At 53.7% G+C, this 18228-nt stretch overlaps 2 protein-coding genes across 4 annotated transcripts in view; one reads left to right on the top strand and one right to left on the bottom strand.

Moving 5' to 3' along the window:
• The first annotated feature begins 949 nt into the window (after positions 1 to 949).
• Positions 950 to 3678, top strand: Izumo4 (IZUMO family member 4). 2 transcript variants are annotated; one of them, XM_051177350.1, is made up of 10 exons: positions 957 to 1311; positions 1404 to 1484; positions 1567 to 1638; positions 2061 to 2087; positions 2182 to 2257; positions 2369 to 2416; positions 2510 to 2524; positions 2761 to 2778; positions 2964 to 2978; positions 3348 to 3678. In XM_051177350.1, the coding sequence occupies exons 1-10, from the start codon at positions 1068 to 1070 to the stop codon at positions 3433 to 3435; spliced, it is 684 nt and encodes a 227-aa protein (XP_051033307.1). In that variant the 5' UTR covers positions 957 to 1067; the 3' UTR covers positions 3436 to 3678. The 2 variants fall into 2 exon arrangements, with proteins under 2 accessions (XP_051033306.1, XP_051033307.1); XM_051177349.1 differs by having other exon boundaries at positions 950 to 1311; positions 2182 to 2416.
• Positions 3679 to 6581: 2903 nt separating this feature from the next.
• The window catches only part of Ap3d1 (adaptor related protein complex 3 subunit delta 1), a 31197-nt gene continuing 19550 nt past the window's right edge, over positions 6582 to 18228 (bottom strand). For both annotated transcript variants that reach the window (XM_051177348.1, XM_051177347.1), the window contains 18 exons: positions 17373 to 17604; positions 16105 to 16250; positions 15549 to 15690; positions 14976 to 15047; positions 13765 to 13840; positions 13489 to 13676; positions 13108 to 13181; positions 12212 to 12377; positions 11260 to 11331; positions 10797 to 10904; positions 9547 to 9678; positions 9291 to 9338; positions 8619 to 8808; positions 8217 to 8305; positions 7973 to 8058; positions 7493 to 7614; positions 7241 to 7320; positions 6582 to 6796 (listed from right to left, as the gene is read on the bottom strand). In XM_051177348.1, coding sequence (XP_051033305.1) covers positions 6701 to 6796; positions 7241 to 7320; positions 7493 to 7614; positions 7973 to 8058; positions 8217 to 8305; positions 8619 to 8808; positions 9291 to 9338; positions 9547 to 9678; positions 10797 to 10904; positions 11260 to 11331; positions 12212 to 12377; positions 13108 to 13181; positions 13489 to 13676; positions 13765 to 13840; positions 14976 to 15047; positions 15549 to 15690; positions 16105 to 16250; positions 17373 to 17604 — 2119 coding nt within the window. In that variant the 3' untranslated portion in view covers positions 6582 to 6700. The remainder of the gene's footprint in view (positions 6797 to 7240; positions 7321 to 7492; positions 7615 to 7972; positions 8059 to 8216; positions 8306 to 8618; positions 8809 to 9290; positions 9339 to 9546; positions 9679 to 10796; positions 10905 to 11259; positions 11332 to 12211; positions 12378 to 13107; positions 13182 to 13488; positions 13677 to 13764; positions 13841 to 14975; positions 15048 to 15548; positions 15691 to 16104; positions 16251 to 17372; positions 17605 to 18228) is intronic.

Genomic DNA, 18228 nt, shown 5'->3' with positions numbered 1-18228 from the left:
AGCAAGACGCCTAGACCTTCAATGAATTTTTAGTGAGAAATGGGATTGTTTCAAAAAAAAAAAAAAATGAATCAGGCGTGAGATGAGGAGGATCCGATTCAGCAGTTGAAGGGCAGCTTGTGCTACCGACACTTCAAATATTAAAAATGGGGTTGTGACCCATGACACTCACTCTTCCCATCCTGATGGGCAGGGTCCTGGCAACCTGATGATTCTCCTTTTGACGGGAAGGTCCCCCCTCTCACTTTGGGACCCCGTTGAGTCAGGGCCTCTGTTGTTGGACACTGTCATGAGGGATAGAATCCCACCACCCGACTGCACCCTCCGAGGACCCACCTGGCCGCCTCAGGACCGCCACCGTCTGGAGCCGACTCCCGCCTTGCTGATCCTAGAACCGCGCCCGCAGAGGGACACGCCCGCGGAGGGACACGCCGCACGCCCCGCCCTGGCCGCGCCCGCGGGCTGGATTTACTTCCCTTAAAGGGACGGGTCCCGGATGGAGGCGTGGCTGAGGAGCTCCCCAGGATCCCCGTATGAAAGGCGGGCAGTCAGGTCCCCTAGAGACTAAGACAGGCGCTGCTCATTGGCTGGTGTCCTGCGGTTGAGGGGCGGGGCCGAGCCCGTCAGCTCAAGCTCAGGAACTGGCGCCAGCCCTTGGCGCACGCGTAAGATGCCTTGGTCATGCGGGGCCTATACGGGAGGCAGAGTGGCATTACCGGTGGCCAATTGTTACAGGGTCGGAGCCAGGTCTTGGACCTGATTCTAGACGAGACAGGACAGGCAGGACATGGAGCCGTCCGTGGGCGGGACCAGCCTATGGATGGAAGCAAGCCTGCATAACAAATCTAGTTGGCACGGGGCCAGGAAGGGGCGGAGCTCAGGAACGTGGGCGGAGCCATATCTGGCGCGGGGTGGGGACAGAGCTGGAGGCAAGGCCGGGCCGTGGGCGCGGATGGCGCGACCCGGGTCCAGAGCACGCGCTGTTGGTTGGTGCGGCGTGACGGGGCGTGGCACGGGCGGCGCCGTTGGTTGGCGCGCGGCTGGAGGGCGTGGCGCTGGCGGCGCTGATGGATAGGCACGGCCGGCCGGGCCAGGTCATGGCGTTGCTCCTGTGCTTGGGCATGACAACGGCGCTGGCCCGGGGCTGCCTGCACTGTGACCCCAGTTTCTCGGAGAAGTTCTCCTTCTACCGCCACCACGTGAACCTCAAGTCTTGGTGGGTGGGTGACATCCCCGTGTCAGGAGTGCTGCTCACCGAGTGGAGCCAGAACACGATGAAGGAGCTACACCTGGCCATCCCCGCCGAGATCAGTGAGCGGCGGAGCCCATCCCAGGGTCAGGAGAAAAGCAACAGGGACCCCGGCCAGGGCAGCTCATCTGCTTCCTCTCCCTCCCGTTCTCAGCCCGGGAGAAGCTGGATCAAGTGGCAGGAGCAGTGTACCAGAGGATGGACCAGCTGTACCAGGGGAAGATGTACTTCCCAGGTAAAGAAGGGAAACTGAGGCAGGGCCGGTGCGGGCCGCCGGGCACCTTAGCTTGACCACTCTGCTGTGATTCTCACATCAGGGTATTTCCCCAATGAGCTGCGGGCCATCTTCCGAGAGCAAGTGCGCCTCCTCCAGAACGCCATCATAGAGAGTGAGCAGTGGGCTCCACAGAGGGGACAGTGCCATGGCTGCAGGCACTTCAGGGCTGGGGCATCTGGAAACAGGGTTCAGGAGGGAGTGGTTCTTCAGGAGGCCCTTTTGCACACCCATCACCCCCTCACATCTATCATACTAGTCTCCTGGTGACACCGGGAGCATTGTAACCAACCTTCCTCTAGGTTAGCTCCATCTTGCACTGGGGGCCTGGGATTACATGGCACACGCCTGTAATCGCAGCACTCTGGAATGAGGGAATAAGGTAGAGGATTGCCACAAGTTCCAGGTCAACTTGGGGTACCTTCTCCATGCCAGACTAGCCTGGGCTACAGAAACAGAAGTGGGGCTGAGGGACAGGTCTTGAGCTCTGGGCCTTGTCAGAAGGCACTGTTCCTGTTGTGTCCCCCCAACCCCCAGGCCGCATCGACTGTCAGCGTCACTGTGGTAAGTAAACCACGGTCCAGGCTGAGGGCCACAGTGGCAGGGTCCCAGGTTGGGGGGCCCAGGGGAGCCTGTGGCTGCCTCCTATGTATTGCAGGCATCTTCCAGTATGAGACCATTTCCTGCAACAACTGCACAGACTCGCACGTCGTCTGCTTTGGCTACTACTGCAAGTATGGCTCAGCCACCTATCCCACTGCCCTTGGGGTCCTGGGATCACCACCTGGGCATCAAGAGGACCTGGGCTTTGGGCATACCTCATCAACAAGCCCTGTGTTCCCCAGGTCATCGGCACAGTGGGAGTCAGCTGTACAGGGTCTTCTGAGTTACATGTGAGCTGGGGCTTATTGGGCACCAGGAATCAGAGAGGGGGACACAGAGTGAGGCTACTTGGTCCCCTGACTCCAAACAAATTGTCATTGTAGAAATACCTGGCACAAGTAAGTTCCTGCTCCAGTCCATCTCCAGTTTTATCTGAGACAGTGTGTGTGTACCTTACGGTGAGGTATCTGAAGCTTACAGAGGCCCAGGAGGACCTCATCCCCACCCCAGGCTCTCTGAGCTCAGTGGGAGGAAGGGGACAGATCATCCTGGCTGAAGGGTCTTCATGAAACCTAGGGCTACCCTGAGTTGTGGCAGACCTGGAGGGTCTAATTGGTGCCTCATTCTTTTTCAGACAGGATATAGGCACGAGGTAAGAGGCCTTCCATAGGGGAGGATTAGGAGGGTGAGTTCTTGTGGTCAGTGAGAGTGGGAGGGCATGCTGGGCAGGGCTGTGTGCCTGCGGGCACATTGGATATCTGTAATCACACCCTCCTGTGTGGCCACTGCATGAACCGTGCTGTCCTCCTCCTCTATGGCCTCGCCTTGGATGTACAGAACCATCCCAGCCTTGTGAGTGACCTGGGGAATAACACTGTGTATGAAGAAGCAGGTGGCTTGGGAGGGGGGGATACAGAACTCCAAAGTCAAGCAACCTCTTTGCCACAGAATCCCCCATGCCCTATTAAGGCCTTTCATTGTGGGTGTTGGGGAGGGTGGATGATCCCACCTGGCACGCTAGGATTTCAGAACAGGCAAGGATTGGGTTTAGTAGTGCATACCTATAATATAACCCCAGCCTTCTAGGAGGGCTTCTGAGGCAGGAGGATCTCAAGTAGAGGGCCAACCTGGGCTATATTAATGCATGGAAGGCAGCTTGGGAAGGGAGGCAGGTGGGCATGAGCAGACAAATGGGCTTAGGGCACCTCCTCCTCCCCAAAGCCTTTCACCGAGCATAATGTGTCTGGAACCGAAGCACCTGGTTAACCTGACCTTGGAAAGCGCCTCTGAGTGTCTGACCCAGCACTGACAGCGGCTGCTGGCCCCCAGCCTCGGTGGGGGCCAGGACTCAACTGCACTGTTGTAGCCTGTTCCTCTGATCCTCTGTAAGAGGCTAGCCATTGCCTGCCTCGGGTCACCCTCATGGAGCCCAGGAATGGGCCGGGGCAGGGGAGGGCAGGGAGATGGGCTTGTGTATAAATATCGGGGCCCCCAGGCAGGGCCCCCAGAGAGATTTTGATTAAAGTGCCCTTATATTTCTCATGAAGAACAATTCTTTTCTGCCGCATCGACTGGGTATTTGATATATTTGGTCTCCTCCTGAAAATGTGTGGGTGTGGAGGAATCCCAATCTCCTGCCAGTGGAGGGAGGGACCAAACAGCCTGCAGCATCTTCCTCAGGGGCCAGGCACTATGACTATTCCAGTCCTCCTGAGAGCTTATGGGTAGATTTGCAGAATTTCATGTATTCCAGTATGGGCTAGAGCATGCCATGTAGTGGAAACCCTTGAACTCTTCCTGCCTCCATATCCTTACTGCTAGGATGAGAAGTGTGCCCACCTGGTTTGTGGTATTATCGACACACTGAGCCCAGCCCCCCCACCCCCCACCCCCGCCTTTGACATTAAGTTCTCAGTCTATAACCCAGGCTGACCTTGATCTCTTACCTCAGCCTCAAAGTGGATGCTGCAGTGGGGTGGAAGTTGGATTAAGTTAGTGTGTTTGGAGTTTCACCTGGCAGGTGACCAGAGCCAGTTTGGCATCTGGGTTGGGAGGTGACTGATACAGGAGACCAGAGACTTCTGCCTCTTCAGTTTTTGTTGTGGTGTCCTCTGCTCCCACTGACAGGGGTACATGCCTCCGTGTCTCTTCAATTATTCCTCATAGGAGCAGCTGCAGATTAGCAAGGGTGGATGCATTTTTTTTTTTTCCCCCAAGACAGGTTTCTCTGTAGCTCTGTATCCCAGGTTGGCCTTGAACTCAGAGATCTTCCTGCCTTTGCCTCCTGAGTGCTTGAATGAAAGGAGTGCACCACCACTTTCTGCCCAAGGGTGGATGCATTTTACAAGGACTATACCAAATTGCAGCATCTAAAGTCCCTCCTAACTCTGAAGGGACTGGGACTCTGGGTGTTGTGTTGGGAGCTCAAACTATGCTCTGCAGCTAGTCACCAACCACAAGCAATGGTTCCTTTATATACACTGTTAGTGACTGCTGACAGCACTACCTCTGGGTCCTGAGCAGGGTTAACAAGATGCTCAGATCAGGGTACTATGTTGCACTTCAGAAACAACACTGCCTAAGAGTGGCACTGGCTGGGGCCCACTTTGGGCATAGCAGCATTTTGGAATTTAAGTTGCAGCTTCTGGGCTCAGAGTTGGCTGGATGAAAAAGGTGTGACTTCTATTTTCTTTTTTTCCCCTCGAGACAGGATTTCTCTATTGTTTGGGACCTGTCCTGGAACTCACTCTGTAGACCAGGCTACACTCGAACTCAGGAGATCTGCCTGCCTCTGCCTCCCAAGTGCTGGAATTAAAAGCATGTGCCACCAACTCCTGGCAGGCGTGATTTCTTCCCTTGTTTCCACACATGTTGGCAGTGAGCAGCTGAGATGGAGCAAGTGCTGTTTTCCAACCCAAGACCCTGTTTCCCCTTCAGCCTCATGAAGAGTTAATAAGAAGGGGCCTTTGCCTTTGGCAACTGGAGAAGTGGTTTGCAGTTAGGAATACTGGCTTCTCTGGCAGATGATCCAAGTGTTCAGTGATGCATGGCTCATGACCGCCCGAAGCTGAAGTTTGAGGGAACCTAGTGCCCTCTTCTGCCACAAGATGTGCACATGATACACAGACACACGATAATTTTGTTTTTAAGACAGGGCTTCTCTCTGTAGCCCTGGCTGTTCTGGAACTCACACTGTAAACTAGGCTGGCTTCGTATTCAGAGATCCCCCTTCCTTTGCCTCCCAAGTGTTGAGATTTTAAAAGACTGCACCACCACTGCCCAGCTACATAACTTCATTTTAAAATCTTTTTTTAAAAGGAAAAATGGAGAGATGGTTCAGTGAACAACAGCATTTGCTGGACATGCCTAAGGACCAGAGTTTGAATCCCAGCACTGTGAATGGAGAGTGATGGAGCAGGACAATTGTTCTTGGCTCTGCACTCATACTCACACAAAGCACTTACATCACATACACAAAAACATGGGAGATAGCACCCATGCGTGGAGGTTGGGGGAACTCAATGTACCACCTGAATGGGCACAATGGGCACAGCTCTGGGTTACCTTAAGGACATAGCATGCAAACGTGTTTTGAGACTCTTTATTGGGTCATTATGACACCGATCATCAGCATCGTGATATATCTCTCTTCACATGGGAATGTCGACAGCAAATCAATCATGGAACATCATAGAGCTGGAGGGTCATGTGGGGTCCATAACAGAGTACTCTACATGCTAAAGTGACAGTAGTCCTCAAAGGATCAGCCAGAATGTGTGTAGACCACCATCACCTCTGAGGAAGGCTCAGCTTGTGCCCAGCTACCCAGCTATAGGGAGTCTCCAGGCTGGGGTCCCTTCACCTTGCTTGCCCTGGAAAACCTGGGTGAGCACTGAATGCTCCCAGGAAACATACCCTCCACTGCAAGGCACTGGCACTCAGCACTCCACAGCTGTGGCATAGGGCAGGAACAAACCCAAGATGTGTAGTGACAAACTGAGGGGCATGGATTGCACACTTCTGCTGACCACTGTCCCCAACAGAACTCCATGCGAATTCTGTTGAATAGAAGAAAATCAAAGGGCTGTCTGTACTGTCAGCCGCTGAGCTGCAGACACCCACAAGTAAACTTCGTCCATCTGGCCACGCAGACTCTGGGGAGAAGCATGGTAATAGCTGGCCTGGTCACCTCTCCACAGATACCACCAGTCAGGATATTTGGGGACAGCAGCAGCTGGAGGGGTTTCTCCAGAAGCAGATTGGGGCAGAAAAGTGGGGCTGCATCAGCCCCACTGTGTGCTGGAACTCTGGAGGCCCACCAGCCTGGAGTCCTCATAGCTGGGAGCTCCTTGCTGGCTAGGGTTGGAATGGCCTCTTTTGCCAAAGGAGTGCGGTTTGGAATAAAAAAGGATAATAAAATAAGTTGATGCAACATAGGACCTCAGAGTCACACAGTGGAGGCCAGTGGTGTTAAATTAATGCTGGGTGTGGGGACACTACATTTGACAAAGGAGAGGAGAGGCAAGACCCATCACATCTGTCCATAGTGTGTTGGGCATCCTGGACTCCATCATTCAGCACTGGGCCAGCGTGGTCTTCATCTCTTCCAGCAGACTGCTGAGCAGTGTGGCATCACTGCACTTCCCATCTACTGACACGGAGCTCTCACCCTAGGGGACAGTCACATGCATGTACTGCCCATGCCCTGGTGGGAGGTGGTGCTATGGCTGCAAATGCCACCCTTCCTCCCCCCATCTGGGGCCTAGGCCTCACTTTATTTTTTTGAAGCTACATAGTCCGAGTAGCTGGAAACTCATTAATTTTGCTGTCTCCACAGTATTTGGGTGGCAGGTATGCAGCACATGGCCTACCTGTCATGGGTCTGAGATGGAGCTGAGCCCACCCCCCACTTTCCTTCCTCTTGCCCTGTGTATCACCAGGTGGGGGCCTGATGCAACTGCAGGTTTTGGCATAGCACTGGGAGGGACTTAATACAACTATGGGGGTGGGTGGAGCTGGGGGGGGGCTAGTCTAACTGGGGGAACAGCCCTGGACAGGAATAAGAAGGCTCAGCCTCTCCCTGAAGACTGCCTGGTCTGCTGCAGTGAGCTCACCTTCTTCACCAGCAGGCAGACATGGTGACCCTGGATCGAGCGGCTGTACATGGAGGCACAGGAGTCTACTCGCTCCACAACTGCCAACAGATGGGAGAGTCAGGCTCACAATTCCTGGCAGGGCCCCCTCCAGGGGTGCCAAGAGCTGGGGCCCAGCTGAGATGGCACTTGGGGGTGGTAGCTCAAGGCCCTGGGCAGAGAGGACCTGTGACATTTGTGGGATGAAACCGGTATCACTGTGACACTGCTTACCGGAAAAGTGGTGGTGGAAACAGATCTTTGCCAGGAGGTTCTGGAAAGACATACTAATGCCATCGACTTTGATAGAGTTCATGCTCAGGTCTCCTGACTCCAGCAACTTGGCAAAGGCATCACTGTGGGAGGACAGAATGGAGGGTGATGGCAGGGCCGGGGTATCAGACCTGTCACCACAGCACTAGGAATGCTGAGGCAGGAGGACTGCTTCAAGTTGCAAGGTAGCCTGGGCTAGTGAAACCATCAGAAGCCAGCACATAGTATAATCCTCTGGGGACAGACCTGGCAGAGGAAGAGGGTGGTCTCAGGAGAAACCAGCACCCAGGACAGTGGCAGACTGTGTCTGGAGCTGAAGGCACCTGTGATGATGGTTCAAACACTTTCACAGGGACCGTCACCTCACAACCCACACCAAACTGCTGTCTGGGTACCCCCACAGCCTGGGAGGCATCCCTGGTGGGGTGGAGGCGCACATACCTGTAGCAGGGAGTGGTGATCAGGTAGGAACTACAGCTGAAATGCAGCCGAAAGTCTAACTTCTCATGGGTGGCCCCTTCATTGTCCTGTGAGGAGGGAAGCTGCAGCTGTGGGGTGACTTCCTAAGTATACGATCCCTTTCCTGGGATGCCTGACATCCACTGGGGCAGGGCAAAGGAACTGGAGCCCAGTGTAGAGTGGGCTCCTCAGCACTGACCATGGCCGCTGGGGCCCCAGTGCATACCTTGGCAATGAAGGACAGTGTGCCTTTGAGTTTCTGGGCCATGACGATGCTCTGAATGGTGAACACAAACTGGGCCTCATTGGAGACTCCTGATGGGAGACATGACACTCAGTGGGGCCCAGGGTTTGAGCCAGCACTGATTCTAGAGTGTCATATCTGGCTGGGATGCTGGAGAGTCACAGAAACACAATGGGCTCCTGCTGCTGGCCACAGACCCCAGCCATGTCCCAGGGACCTCAGCATGTGGGGCTTCACAGTGTCCTAAGAGTGGTGTGGGGCCTGTGGCTTTGGCTGTCCCCAGGAGCTCTAGTTAGGTACCTTGTGCAGGAGCCCAGGTAATAAAGGGGGTAAGGAGCAGAGCTGGCTTGCATGGTGAACACTAGTGCTGATGGGCAGGCTCACCAGGGGGTAGCTGGAAAGGCACAGGCACACCATCATGCACTGATGAACCCTCTGGCCGAGCCATCTTTGTATTGAGTGAGTCCAGCACATTCAGCTCCATGTTCTTCAGGAAGCTGTTGCTCTGGTTCTCCAGGATGACTGACACGGTCACTTGGCTGTCCTTCTGTAGGCTGGCTTGGATGTCATATGTCTGCATGAGCAATGGCAGGTCCAAGCACCAGGGACCAGATAAGGGAGTGAGCTCCCGGCCAAGATCAACAACAGGGACTCCTCTGTGAAAGCTGCCTGTGGGTCCCCAGGACCCCACCCTCAACATGTGGCCACTCTTCATGAAGCTACACCCCCAGCCCTTGTCTTAATTCTTAGAGATGAAGTTTTGTAATGTAGTCCTAGCTGGCCTCAAGCTTGCAATCCTCCTGCCTCTGGCCCAATGTGTATGCTGCCACTGCTGTTCTTTGTCCCGTTAGCAATGTTGTCCTCTGGTGGCCTGGCCACATTGGGCTCTCCATCTGTGGCTGGTCTGCTGGCCATGGTGATCCTATGCTGATGGCAATGACTGGGCCATTGCTTGAGGTTGGAGCCTGGCTACTGCTGCCATCCCTGGAAGGCTTCTCAAGGTAGTTTGCTCCCCCAGCAAAGGGCCCCTTCCTCTAGCAGCCCAGTGTCACTTACCACTTTAATGTAGGAATTCTCAGCCAGAAGGCAGTAGCTGGACATGGGCTGGGGGAGGAGAGACAGTGTCAGCTGTGGGTGACAGGGCACTGGTTGTTCACAGATATCTCATGGGACAGGGACACAATCACAAGAGCCACCAGATGATACTGGGTCATGGCTCCCACCATAGAACACAGCTTCTAGAGGCTCTGAGTTCTCTCTGAATGGAACCCAGGTTTCAAGGTTGAGGTGACAGGGTGGTGAGCGTGCTCACCGGGATGGGCTCCTCCTCCTCTGTCGCACCATTCTCCAGCAGTGCAGCCTGCTTCTTCTTGACTTTCTTTTTGTCTCGTGGCCTCTCCTCCTTCTCTTTCCTATGTTTCTTCTTCTTGTGCCGGGACGATTTCTGAAGCAGAGTCTGGGCTCAGGCCCCTCGTCTCCAGCAAGAGGCACCCTGTCATTCTCTCCCCTCTCATTACAAGGCGGCAGTCACGGGGATGGGGAGCAAGTAGGACAGCAAAGCCAGGAACCCCACAGGTCACTGGGGTTGGAGGCCAGGCCTCAGATACTAGAACCTTGGGCTAACAGGTCAGTGGCAGGAGCTGCTCGGAGGGTATGGGAATGAACATCACAGATCAGTGAGACTGTCACTGCATGGGGACCACAGCTCTCCTGGCCACACCACAGAGAAAGGAGCGCTTACAAAGAGATGCGCCTATGTTCACATCAGCCAGGGGCAAATGGCCCAATATGTAAGGATGGATGACAGACACGAGGTCCAGTCACACACTAAAGCATAATATAGCCAGCAACAGGAGCAAGGCTCCCTCCACAGTGTAGAGGGACTTTAAGAAATGGGGTGGCACACCTTTTAGTCCCAGCACTTGGGAAACAGAGGCAGGTAGATCTCTGTAAATTTGATGCCAGCCTGGTCTACAGAGTGAGTTCCAGAGCAGCCACGGCTACACAGAGAAACTCTGTCTCAAACACACACATGTACGGCTTGGGTCTGGGTTGATGGCTTGGTGGTTAAGAGTACTTGCTGCTCAATCACAAAGACTTCAGTTCAGATCCTAGGACCCATGGTGTAACATTCACACACACACAACTAAAATAATAACCTAGATGGGGGGCATTTAGACGGGGTTTCTTAGGTATGTGCCACCATACCTGGCTTAAAATAATCTTAAAAAAAAAAAAAAAAAAAAAAAAAAAAAAGATGTTCTCAATTCAAGAGCCACCACCAGAGGCCACCTAGTGTGGGACTCCATGACAGCCAATGTACAGAACAGGCGATCCAGAGACAGCAAGTGGGTTCAAGGGTGACAGAGGTTCAGAAGGGGGTGTGGCAGACTGCTCATGAGGTGAGGCTTCCTATTGGGGAGTAGAAGGTTCTGGAATGAGATAGTTTGACTGCACAGCTTAGAAACTGCTCTGGAAATACTAGGGTCCTTTCTTTTCAGAGGGTAAAGCATGTGGACTGCAGTCACTTTTCAAGGAAGTGGCTGGTGGCATACACCTCACCTTTTCCTGGTCACGATCCATGTTGTCCTCCTCATCCTCCGGCTCTTCTCTCTGGAGTTCTTCACCCTCATCTTTATCTGGGGCAACAGTGCTCACAGAAAACTCTTCCTGCAAAACCAGGAATGTCAAGGTGTTTTCTTAGGATGGATGGGGAATGGGATGGTCTTCCCCTGATTGCTCTGAGGGTTCCAGCTTGAGAAGGAACAAGGGAACCTTGAGTCCCACTTAACCAGCTCTGTCCCCATCTGAGGGCTTGTGGTCACCACTGTCTCACTGAGCCTTGCTAAGTAGAATCCCACAGGATAGCAGACATAGGCCTAACCCAGGACATCCCACTGGGCTGGACTCCACTTATTGACACCTGTGCATGGCTCCAGGCCTTCAGAGGAGATGCCTGCCACTAACTGGCTCCTGCAGGAATGAATAGCTGAGTCCTCAGAGGACACATGGGATAGGCACTTACTGTGGATGGGGCAGGAACAGGGACAGCAGCAGGTGGCGGGGTGGTGGATAGCCAGAAGTCTAAGTCCTCGCCCTGAAGCCACAAGAAGAGCACTTTTGGCAAAGGTAGGGAGCACCAGGGGCAAGGGCTGATCTCTAGCTGGTTGCCATTCTTGTCCTCTTGACCCTGACCAGCCTGCTATGTAGCATGGCAAGTGCTCTGACGGACCCACACAGGTGCTCAGCTGCATAACTTCTGCCAAGATGGCAGCAACAGCCAGCAGCCATTTGGAAAGACAGTGCTGGGCTAAGTGGTGACTGGAGAGACCTTGCAGCAAAGCAGCAGTAGTTCAGGCTGGCCTAGAAGTCTGGGCAATCCTCTCCCAGCCTCCTGAGTGCTGGAATCTGTCTTGTCTGTGAGCTGACATAGTGGTGCAGCTGGGACAGTAGACTGGTAGGCAGTCTCCAAAATACCACACCGAGCTACACCTCAGAGGCTGCCTTGTATTGGTGGGATCCTGGGCTGTATCCAAGCACTCAACAAAAAAATAAAGTCTATTTTTAAACAGGCCTATTATCTCAGCTACTCAAGAGGCTGAGGCAGGAGGATTGCAAATTCAAGGCCTGGACAACTCAGTGAGATCTAGTCTCAAAATGCAATGTAAAAAGCACCTGGGAGCTGGGTGTAGTGGCACACACCTTTAGTCCCAGCACTTGGGAGGCAGAGGCAGGTAGATCTCTGTGGTTTGAGTCTAGCCTGGCCTATATATGAGTTGCAAGACAATCAGAGTTACAAAGTGAGGCCCCCATCTTCAAAAAAAAAAACAAAAACCAAAAAAGCAAACAAACGAAAAGCAGCCTGTGGATGTGGCAGGGCGAGCACTTACCTAGCATGTGCACAGCCCTGAGCTCTAGATACCACCCCTACCCGAAAGCCCTAGCTTTGCACTAAGGTTGGAGATCCGAGTGCATACTTTCTTGTCCTTCTTCTCTCTCTCTCTCTCTTTGGGCTTCTTCTCCTTCTTTTTGGGCTTCTTGCTCTTCTTCTCTATACCAGGGACGCCCTCTTTCTCTGGTGACTTCACAGTTTCTGCATTCCTGTGTTTCTGGACAGGCAGTTTCTCGCTGTCAGCCAAGGGCCTTGGGGGAGGAGGGGACATGGGGTTACCAGGCTGAGCTGTGGCCCACTCTTTGGGACTGCTGGCCCTACAAATCCTGAGGCTACAACAAATACCCACGTCAGCTATGGTCTTGGGAACACTGGTCCTACTCCCTTCACACCCAAGCATCCCAGTTTCTCCTTCAGCATTTTTTGGATGTATACAGTATGTCTATGCCCATGTGGGATGTGAGGGTCTGCGTGCTGGTGCAGAGGGCAGAGGCTGGTGTCAGGTGTTTTCCTGCTACTCTCTACTATATCTTTTGAGGCACGGTCTCCTTTCCTCCTCTCTCCTGTCTCTCTTTCTCCCTCCCCCGACTCTCCCTCTGTTCCCAATCTCCCCCCCTTTTTTTTCCTGTGTAGCTTTGGAGCCTGTCCTGGAGCCTTGCTCTGGAGAAAAGGCTGGACTCGAATTCAGAGAACTACCTGACTCTGCCTCCCCAGTGGGATTAAAGGCATGCACCACCACCACCCAGCCAAGGTCTCTCGTTCACTGAACCTGGAGCTCTTTCATTCAGCAGACTGGCTGCCAGTGAGCTCCAGGGGTCTGCTGTCTCTGTGACTTTTAATGAGTGCTGCAGGATGAGCTTAGGCCTTCACATTTACACAGCAGGCACTATACCAGGCCATCAATGCAGTGCCCCTGCATGGCCAAGGATTTTCTCAGCACCCCCCTGGGAGTCTTCCATCTGCTCCTCACCCATCACTTACTTATCTAGGTCAATGTCCAGCGCCCTGTAGGGGTCATTGGGGTCTTTGTCATCCTCGTCACTAGGCAGAGCATTCTGGGGGATGGAGAGGTCAGGGCTCAGTCAACTAGCAACCACAATGTCCTTCTGTCACTTCTGCCCCAAATAACACAACTCTCTGGCCAGTCATGCCCATACCCACACATGCCAGATAACCAAGGTACCGGGGCTGTGGCTGGCAGCTCACAGAGTGAAGTAAAACCATGCCCATCATCGAGAGCTTCTATGACAGGTAACTGTGCGGTTCAGTGTGGTCATCAGCTCAAAGTGAGCCAGCCTCTTGCCTCCTGCCCTCTTAGAGACACACAGACAAGTCTTACCATCAGGGCTGACAGGAACTGACCTCAGGCATCTCTTCAGTGATGATGTCCACGCGCTGGGCAGGGGCAATGTCCTCATCGCTCTCTGTGGGCAGGGAGCTGTGGCGGCGCTTCCCCTTCTCCTTCTTCTTCCTCTTCTTGTCCTTCTCCAGTCGCTGCCGGTGCCGCCGCTGCTCCTCCAGCTTTACATACTGGTCTGACATGGGCAGGCCTATGAGGACATGTGGATGGCCAGAGCTCAGAGACACCTGGAATCCCATCACATCCCACAGGTAATCTTTCAACGAGGAGACACTTGCCTGGAACCTTCAGAGGCACTGAGAGGTCGATCTGCACCACAGGAATGTGCTCCACACCTGGTGCATCCTGGTATCGCTGAAGGGACCACAGGGTGTTAATGTGCTTCGAGGACTCAGGAGGCAGGAAGAAGGGAACTGTGTTCCAGAGGGTGATGGCCCCACATGCAGCACAAGAGCATTACTCATGTGCTCCAGATCCTAGAGAGACAGACTGGGACCTGGGACCACAACCCTAGAATGTGATATCATGGGCTATGAGGAGGAAGGACTGGCTCTAGTCTTTTTTTCACACCTAAGTCTATCCATCGTTGTTACTTTTTTTCTTGACACAGGAATTTGAGGCCAGCCTCAACCTCATTATGTAGCCAAGGGAGCCTTAGATTTCTGCTTCTCCTGTCTCCTGAATACTGGGTGACCATACCTGCTTTATGTGGTGCTACGGATGGGACCCAGGGCTCATGCATGCTGGGCTCCACCCACACAGCCAATTGCTGACTTTTCCAAAACATGAAAGTAATAAACACTTAACCCTGGAGCAGGTGTTCTTTGCACCCTGGGGTGCTATGAACATTCCTCCTTGACCATACCTGATTGTTGGGAACCAGCAGTCTGCTGACCCCGCCCCCCGACGATGGGTGGGGGATGCTCATGGCCATGTCATCTCTAGTCAGTCTTTACCTGGCTGCCAGGGGACTCAGTTACGCATGCGCAAATTTCCCTTTTTAAAGTAAGCACGCCTCTTTCTCTTGCCTTTTCTCTCTTGCTTTTTGTCTCCCCCCCCCCTCTTTCTCTCTCCCCCCCCTGCTTTCCGTTGGCCACCAGCTACTCCCCCTCCCCCCTCTCTCAATAAACTTCATGTGGGCACTGAGTCTCTCGTTTGTGTTTCATAGGCAACAGCTGCAGCAAAAGAACAACAGTGACCCTGATACCACTGCAGGATCTGCCCACAAAAGCTGAAACCACCTAGGTCCCTGAGGGACTGCAAAGGACTGACAGGCTAGCATTTTCTGTGGGTGCAAAGGGCCAGCAGGACAGAGCACCCACCTCAAGGAAGTCTAGATGGACACCATTTACATCATACCAAGACCTGGATGCAGCACAGCTCTGCTCAGCTGCAGCTGGGACTATACATGCATAGGCCATAACTACATTACTCTCTTGGAGGCTTCTGTATGGCAGCTGATGAGTGAATGCTCAAGGAAGACACTTGCCTTTTGTGGGGACGGGGAACTCTTGATATAGAAAGGGTTGTTGGCTTGCTCCTGCTTCCGGGCTTCTCGCCGCTGTGGGAACAGGACACCACATGAGCACGTGTGTCAGAGAAGTACCAAAACCCAGGTAGGCAGGGAGAGGTCACAGCAAGGAACATGAGGATCACCTCAAGGGGCAGAGCTCTGGGGAAGGCCAACTGCTGCACCTATCTCCCGGGAGCAGTGCTCATGAATGGGCAGACTGCCCAAGGTTCAGGCCTCCTGGGAGTAAAACTGGCCTGGGTCTGACCACCCTGAGCCATAGCTCCTGCCTTCTATTCCTACTCCTGAAGGCTTACAAGCCCACTCTAGTGTTCCTGCTGAAGGCCCAGGAAGGGGAGCTCATGAGAGGGGCGGTTCCAGACAGGAGGACAAGGTGGACCCTAAGGGTCCTCTGACCTGTGTCATAGGCTGTGTCTGGCCGCATAACAGAGCCTCAGGTGCCCCTAGGCCTGACAATCAGATAATCTTTGTGAACAGAGCCCAAGCTGAGCTTCTGCCCTGTGCTGGGTGTTCCTGAATTGGCATGCTCACCCGGGCCAGCTCCTCCTCATCTTCCTCAGGCTGCCGGCGCCGTGCATGCCTTGGCTCCTCTTCATGGAAGATGGCCTTGGGTTTCTCATCCTCAGACTCACTGTCTGAAGGTGGCTCATTGATCCAGGCATCCAGGTCTAGGCTGGGATGTACGGGGGTGGGGGGGTGGGGGGATGGTGTGTCACATGGTGGTCTGGTCTTCTCCATGTTGGCCCACCATGCATCTGTGCCATCTCTCAACATCAACATCACAGGGACCAGGCAAGGAAGGATGCTACAGCCCCAGAGAGAAGACACAGATGGGAAGGCAAGAAGCCTGGGAGGAAAACAGCAAAGTAGGACAGGAAACATGCAATTTGGCAGGACCATGACAGGCAATGATACTCCCAGAGGACCAGGGAATAGGGATACAACAGCACCAGGACAGAATGGCTTTGGCTGTAGGGCCATCTCTTGTTTCCCTGGCTAGTGACAGGTCCTGGGGTGTACAAGCTCCTACATCAGTGACCACTTCAGTGGCTGTAACCTCATCACCCCCCACATCCCCAATCCTCACCCTTCAGGAACTGGGACCTTCTTCTGGGCCTTGGGGGCCACAGGGTTCAGTTCACCAGCGAACAAGGCGCTCACTTCCTCGGCTACCGGCACACCTTTTGCCTGTAGCTTCTGCACATGCTTGACAAGCTGCAGGATGCAGGACGCCTAGGGGAGCAGCAACCAAGAGTGGGGGGCCTGCCCAGAGCCACTTAGCTAGCCAAGTATCTGAGGATGAGGTGCTGGGGACTGTCCTCCCCATTAGCTCAGCCACAGATCTCATCATGTCTGACCATCTCAGATGGGGAGAGACAAGCCCTACCCAAGTCAGAACAGGAGGGAGCTCAGCTAATGTCACCTCCTGTGTGGCCACCTATAGCCATTCACTCCTGTGCTGGCTCTAATTCTACAGACACAGCTTTATCAGGCAGTCCTTGCTACCATGCCACACAATCAGTCCCAACAACATCAAGGTGTGGCTCAGGGTGGGCCCCTACTTCCCACAGGACTCAGGCTGGGCCAGTTCCTCAACCATGGATGGGTCAGCACCCACACCTGACCCCAGAGACCTAGAGAAGCCACATGGCACTTGGTTTAGCGAGAACCTACATTACCATGGGGTGCCAGGAGCAGTCTTGGCGACTGGGCCCCAATGTCCAGGTGTCAGCCCAGGACCTTAGCCATCTGCTGTTTCATGTTGTGTATGACTCAATGACATAGCACATGCCTCAGACACATGAGCTCCTGGTTCAAGCACTGCCCCAGAACAAAGGGGGTCCTAAACCAGCATTCCCAGAACAGTAGCAGGGCCTTGCCTACCTCCAAGGCTGACTCTCAGGCCCATCCACACCACAATCCCTGTTCATATACCCTAAGCCCCAGATGGGCAAGGCTAGAATAGACTTCAACAATTCACTTTGGAAAAGGAAAAAAATCCCTCCCACCTACTGACTGTCTGAGACAAGGACCTAGAAGAGAACCAACAGCATCTCCAGATAACATATCTCCTTCGTAACACTATGTGTCCTGTGAGTCCAGACCCAGCTGTGTGGGCAAACATATTCACAGAGGATCCGAGCAGGAGGTGGGATCCCAGCAGAAGCTATGGGATCTTTAGGAGGTAGCTATGTTGAAGGCCCTGTTGCCTGTATGCTGTGAGCAAGCAGCTCTACTCCTGACTTGACACCATGCCAGCCCAGGATGTGGTCTCAGGGCATGAACCCTCTCTGAAACTGCCCTTGTAAGGTTTAGTCTCAACTGTGAGCAGAATCTCCAGCTTGCAGGCCTTACCCGCTCCTGCACCTCCAGGTCAGCACTCTGTACAAACTGTGGCAGCCGCTCCACCAGAAGCTGGGTGACCTCCTGTGCAGCCTCAGTGTCCGCAGCCTGCTCCTTCTGCTGCAGGATGGATGCGTACAGCTTTACCACGTTCTGCACATACACAGCCTGGATGTGGCCGGGCAGTGTGGTGACCTTAGGCCGCAGCATGGCCTCCAGGGTTTGCTGGGGTCCCTGTAGGTGCCTGGGGGACAGGAGCTGCATGAGGCTACTGAGCACACTCACAGGCCTATCTCCCAAGGAAGCCAGACCAAGGATGTGGGGCACTAGGCTTCTCAGCAAAAATAAACTCGGGGCACTCACTTTCACTGAGCAGAAGCAGACAACCAAGAACCATGAATTCCACAAAAAGGGACATGGTTCAAGAAAGCAAGGCAAACATGGTACCATCACTGGTAGACACAGAAGACCTGTATGGCTTACTTGCTGCCATAAATGTTCTTGGTAATGAGCATTTGCCTGATATGAACAAAGCCCTGGTTCAATTCCCAACACAACAAATCCAGACTCATCAGTAAACTTCTCCAGGCATCCATGTGCACTCTGTGGCTGGCTGCCTTGTGGGATTCAGAGAGGAGACTCCCCACTGGATCCTCAAAGGGCAATGACAGGCAGCTGCTGTGGATGACCCTGGGGCAATAGGAGGTGCTAAGTAAATGTTACTTTTCCATTAGACTTCTTGGACAGCCTGGATATTTTAACAACAAATCCATACCTGCTCTGGGTCACAGCTGTCATGTCCTTTGAGCCATGTGTATGATGTGGTCTGAAGTGCTACAGCCATCTTAGCCCACCCACCCACATCTCC

The sequence above is a fragment of the Phodopus roborovskii genome, unplaced genomic scaffold (assembly GCF_943737965.1).
Source record: "Phodopus roborovskii unplaced genomic scaffold, PHOROB, whole genome shotgun sequence".
Lineage (NCBI taxonomy): Eukaryota > Metazoa > Chordata > Mammalia > Rodentia > Cricetidae > Phodopus > Phodopus roborovskii.
The sequence above is the reverse complement of the archived record's forward strand: the minus strand, read 5'-3'. Positions and strand labels throughout refer to the sequence as shown.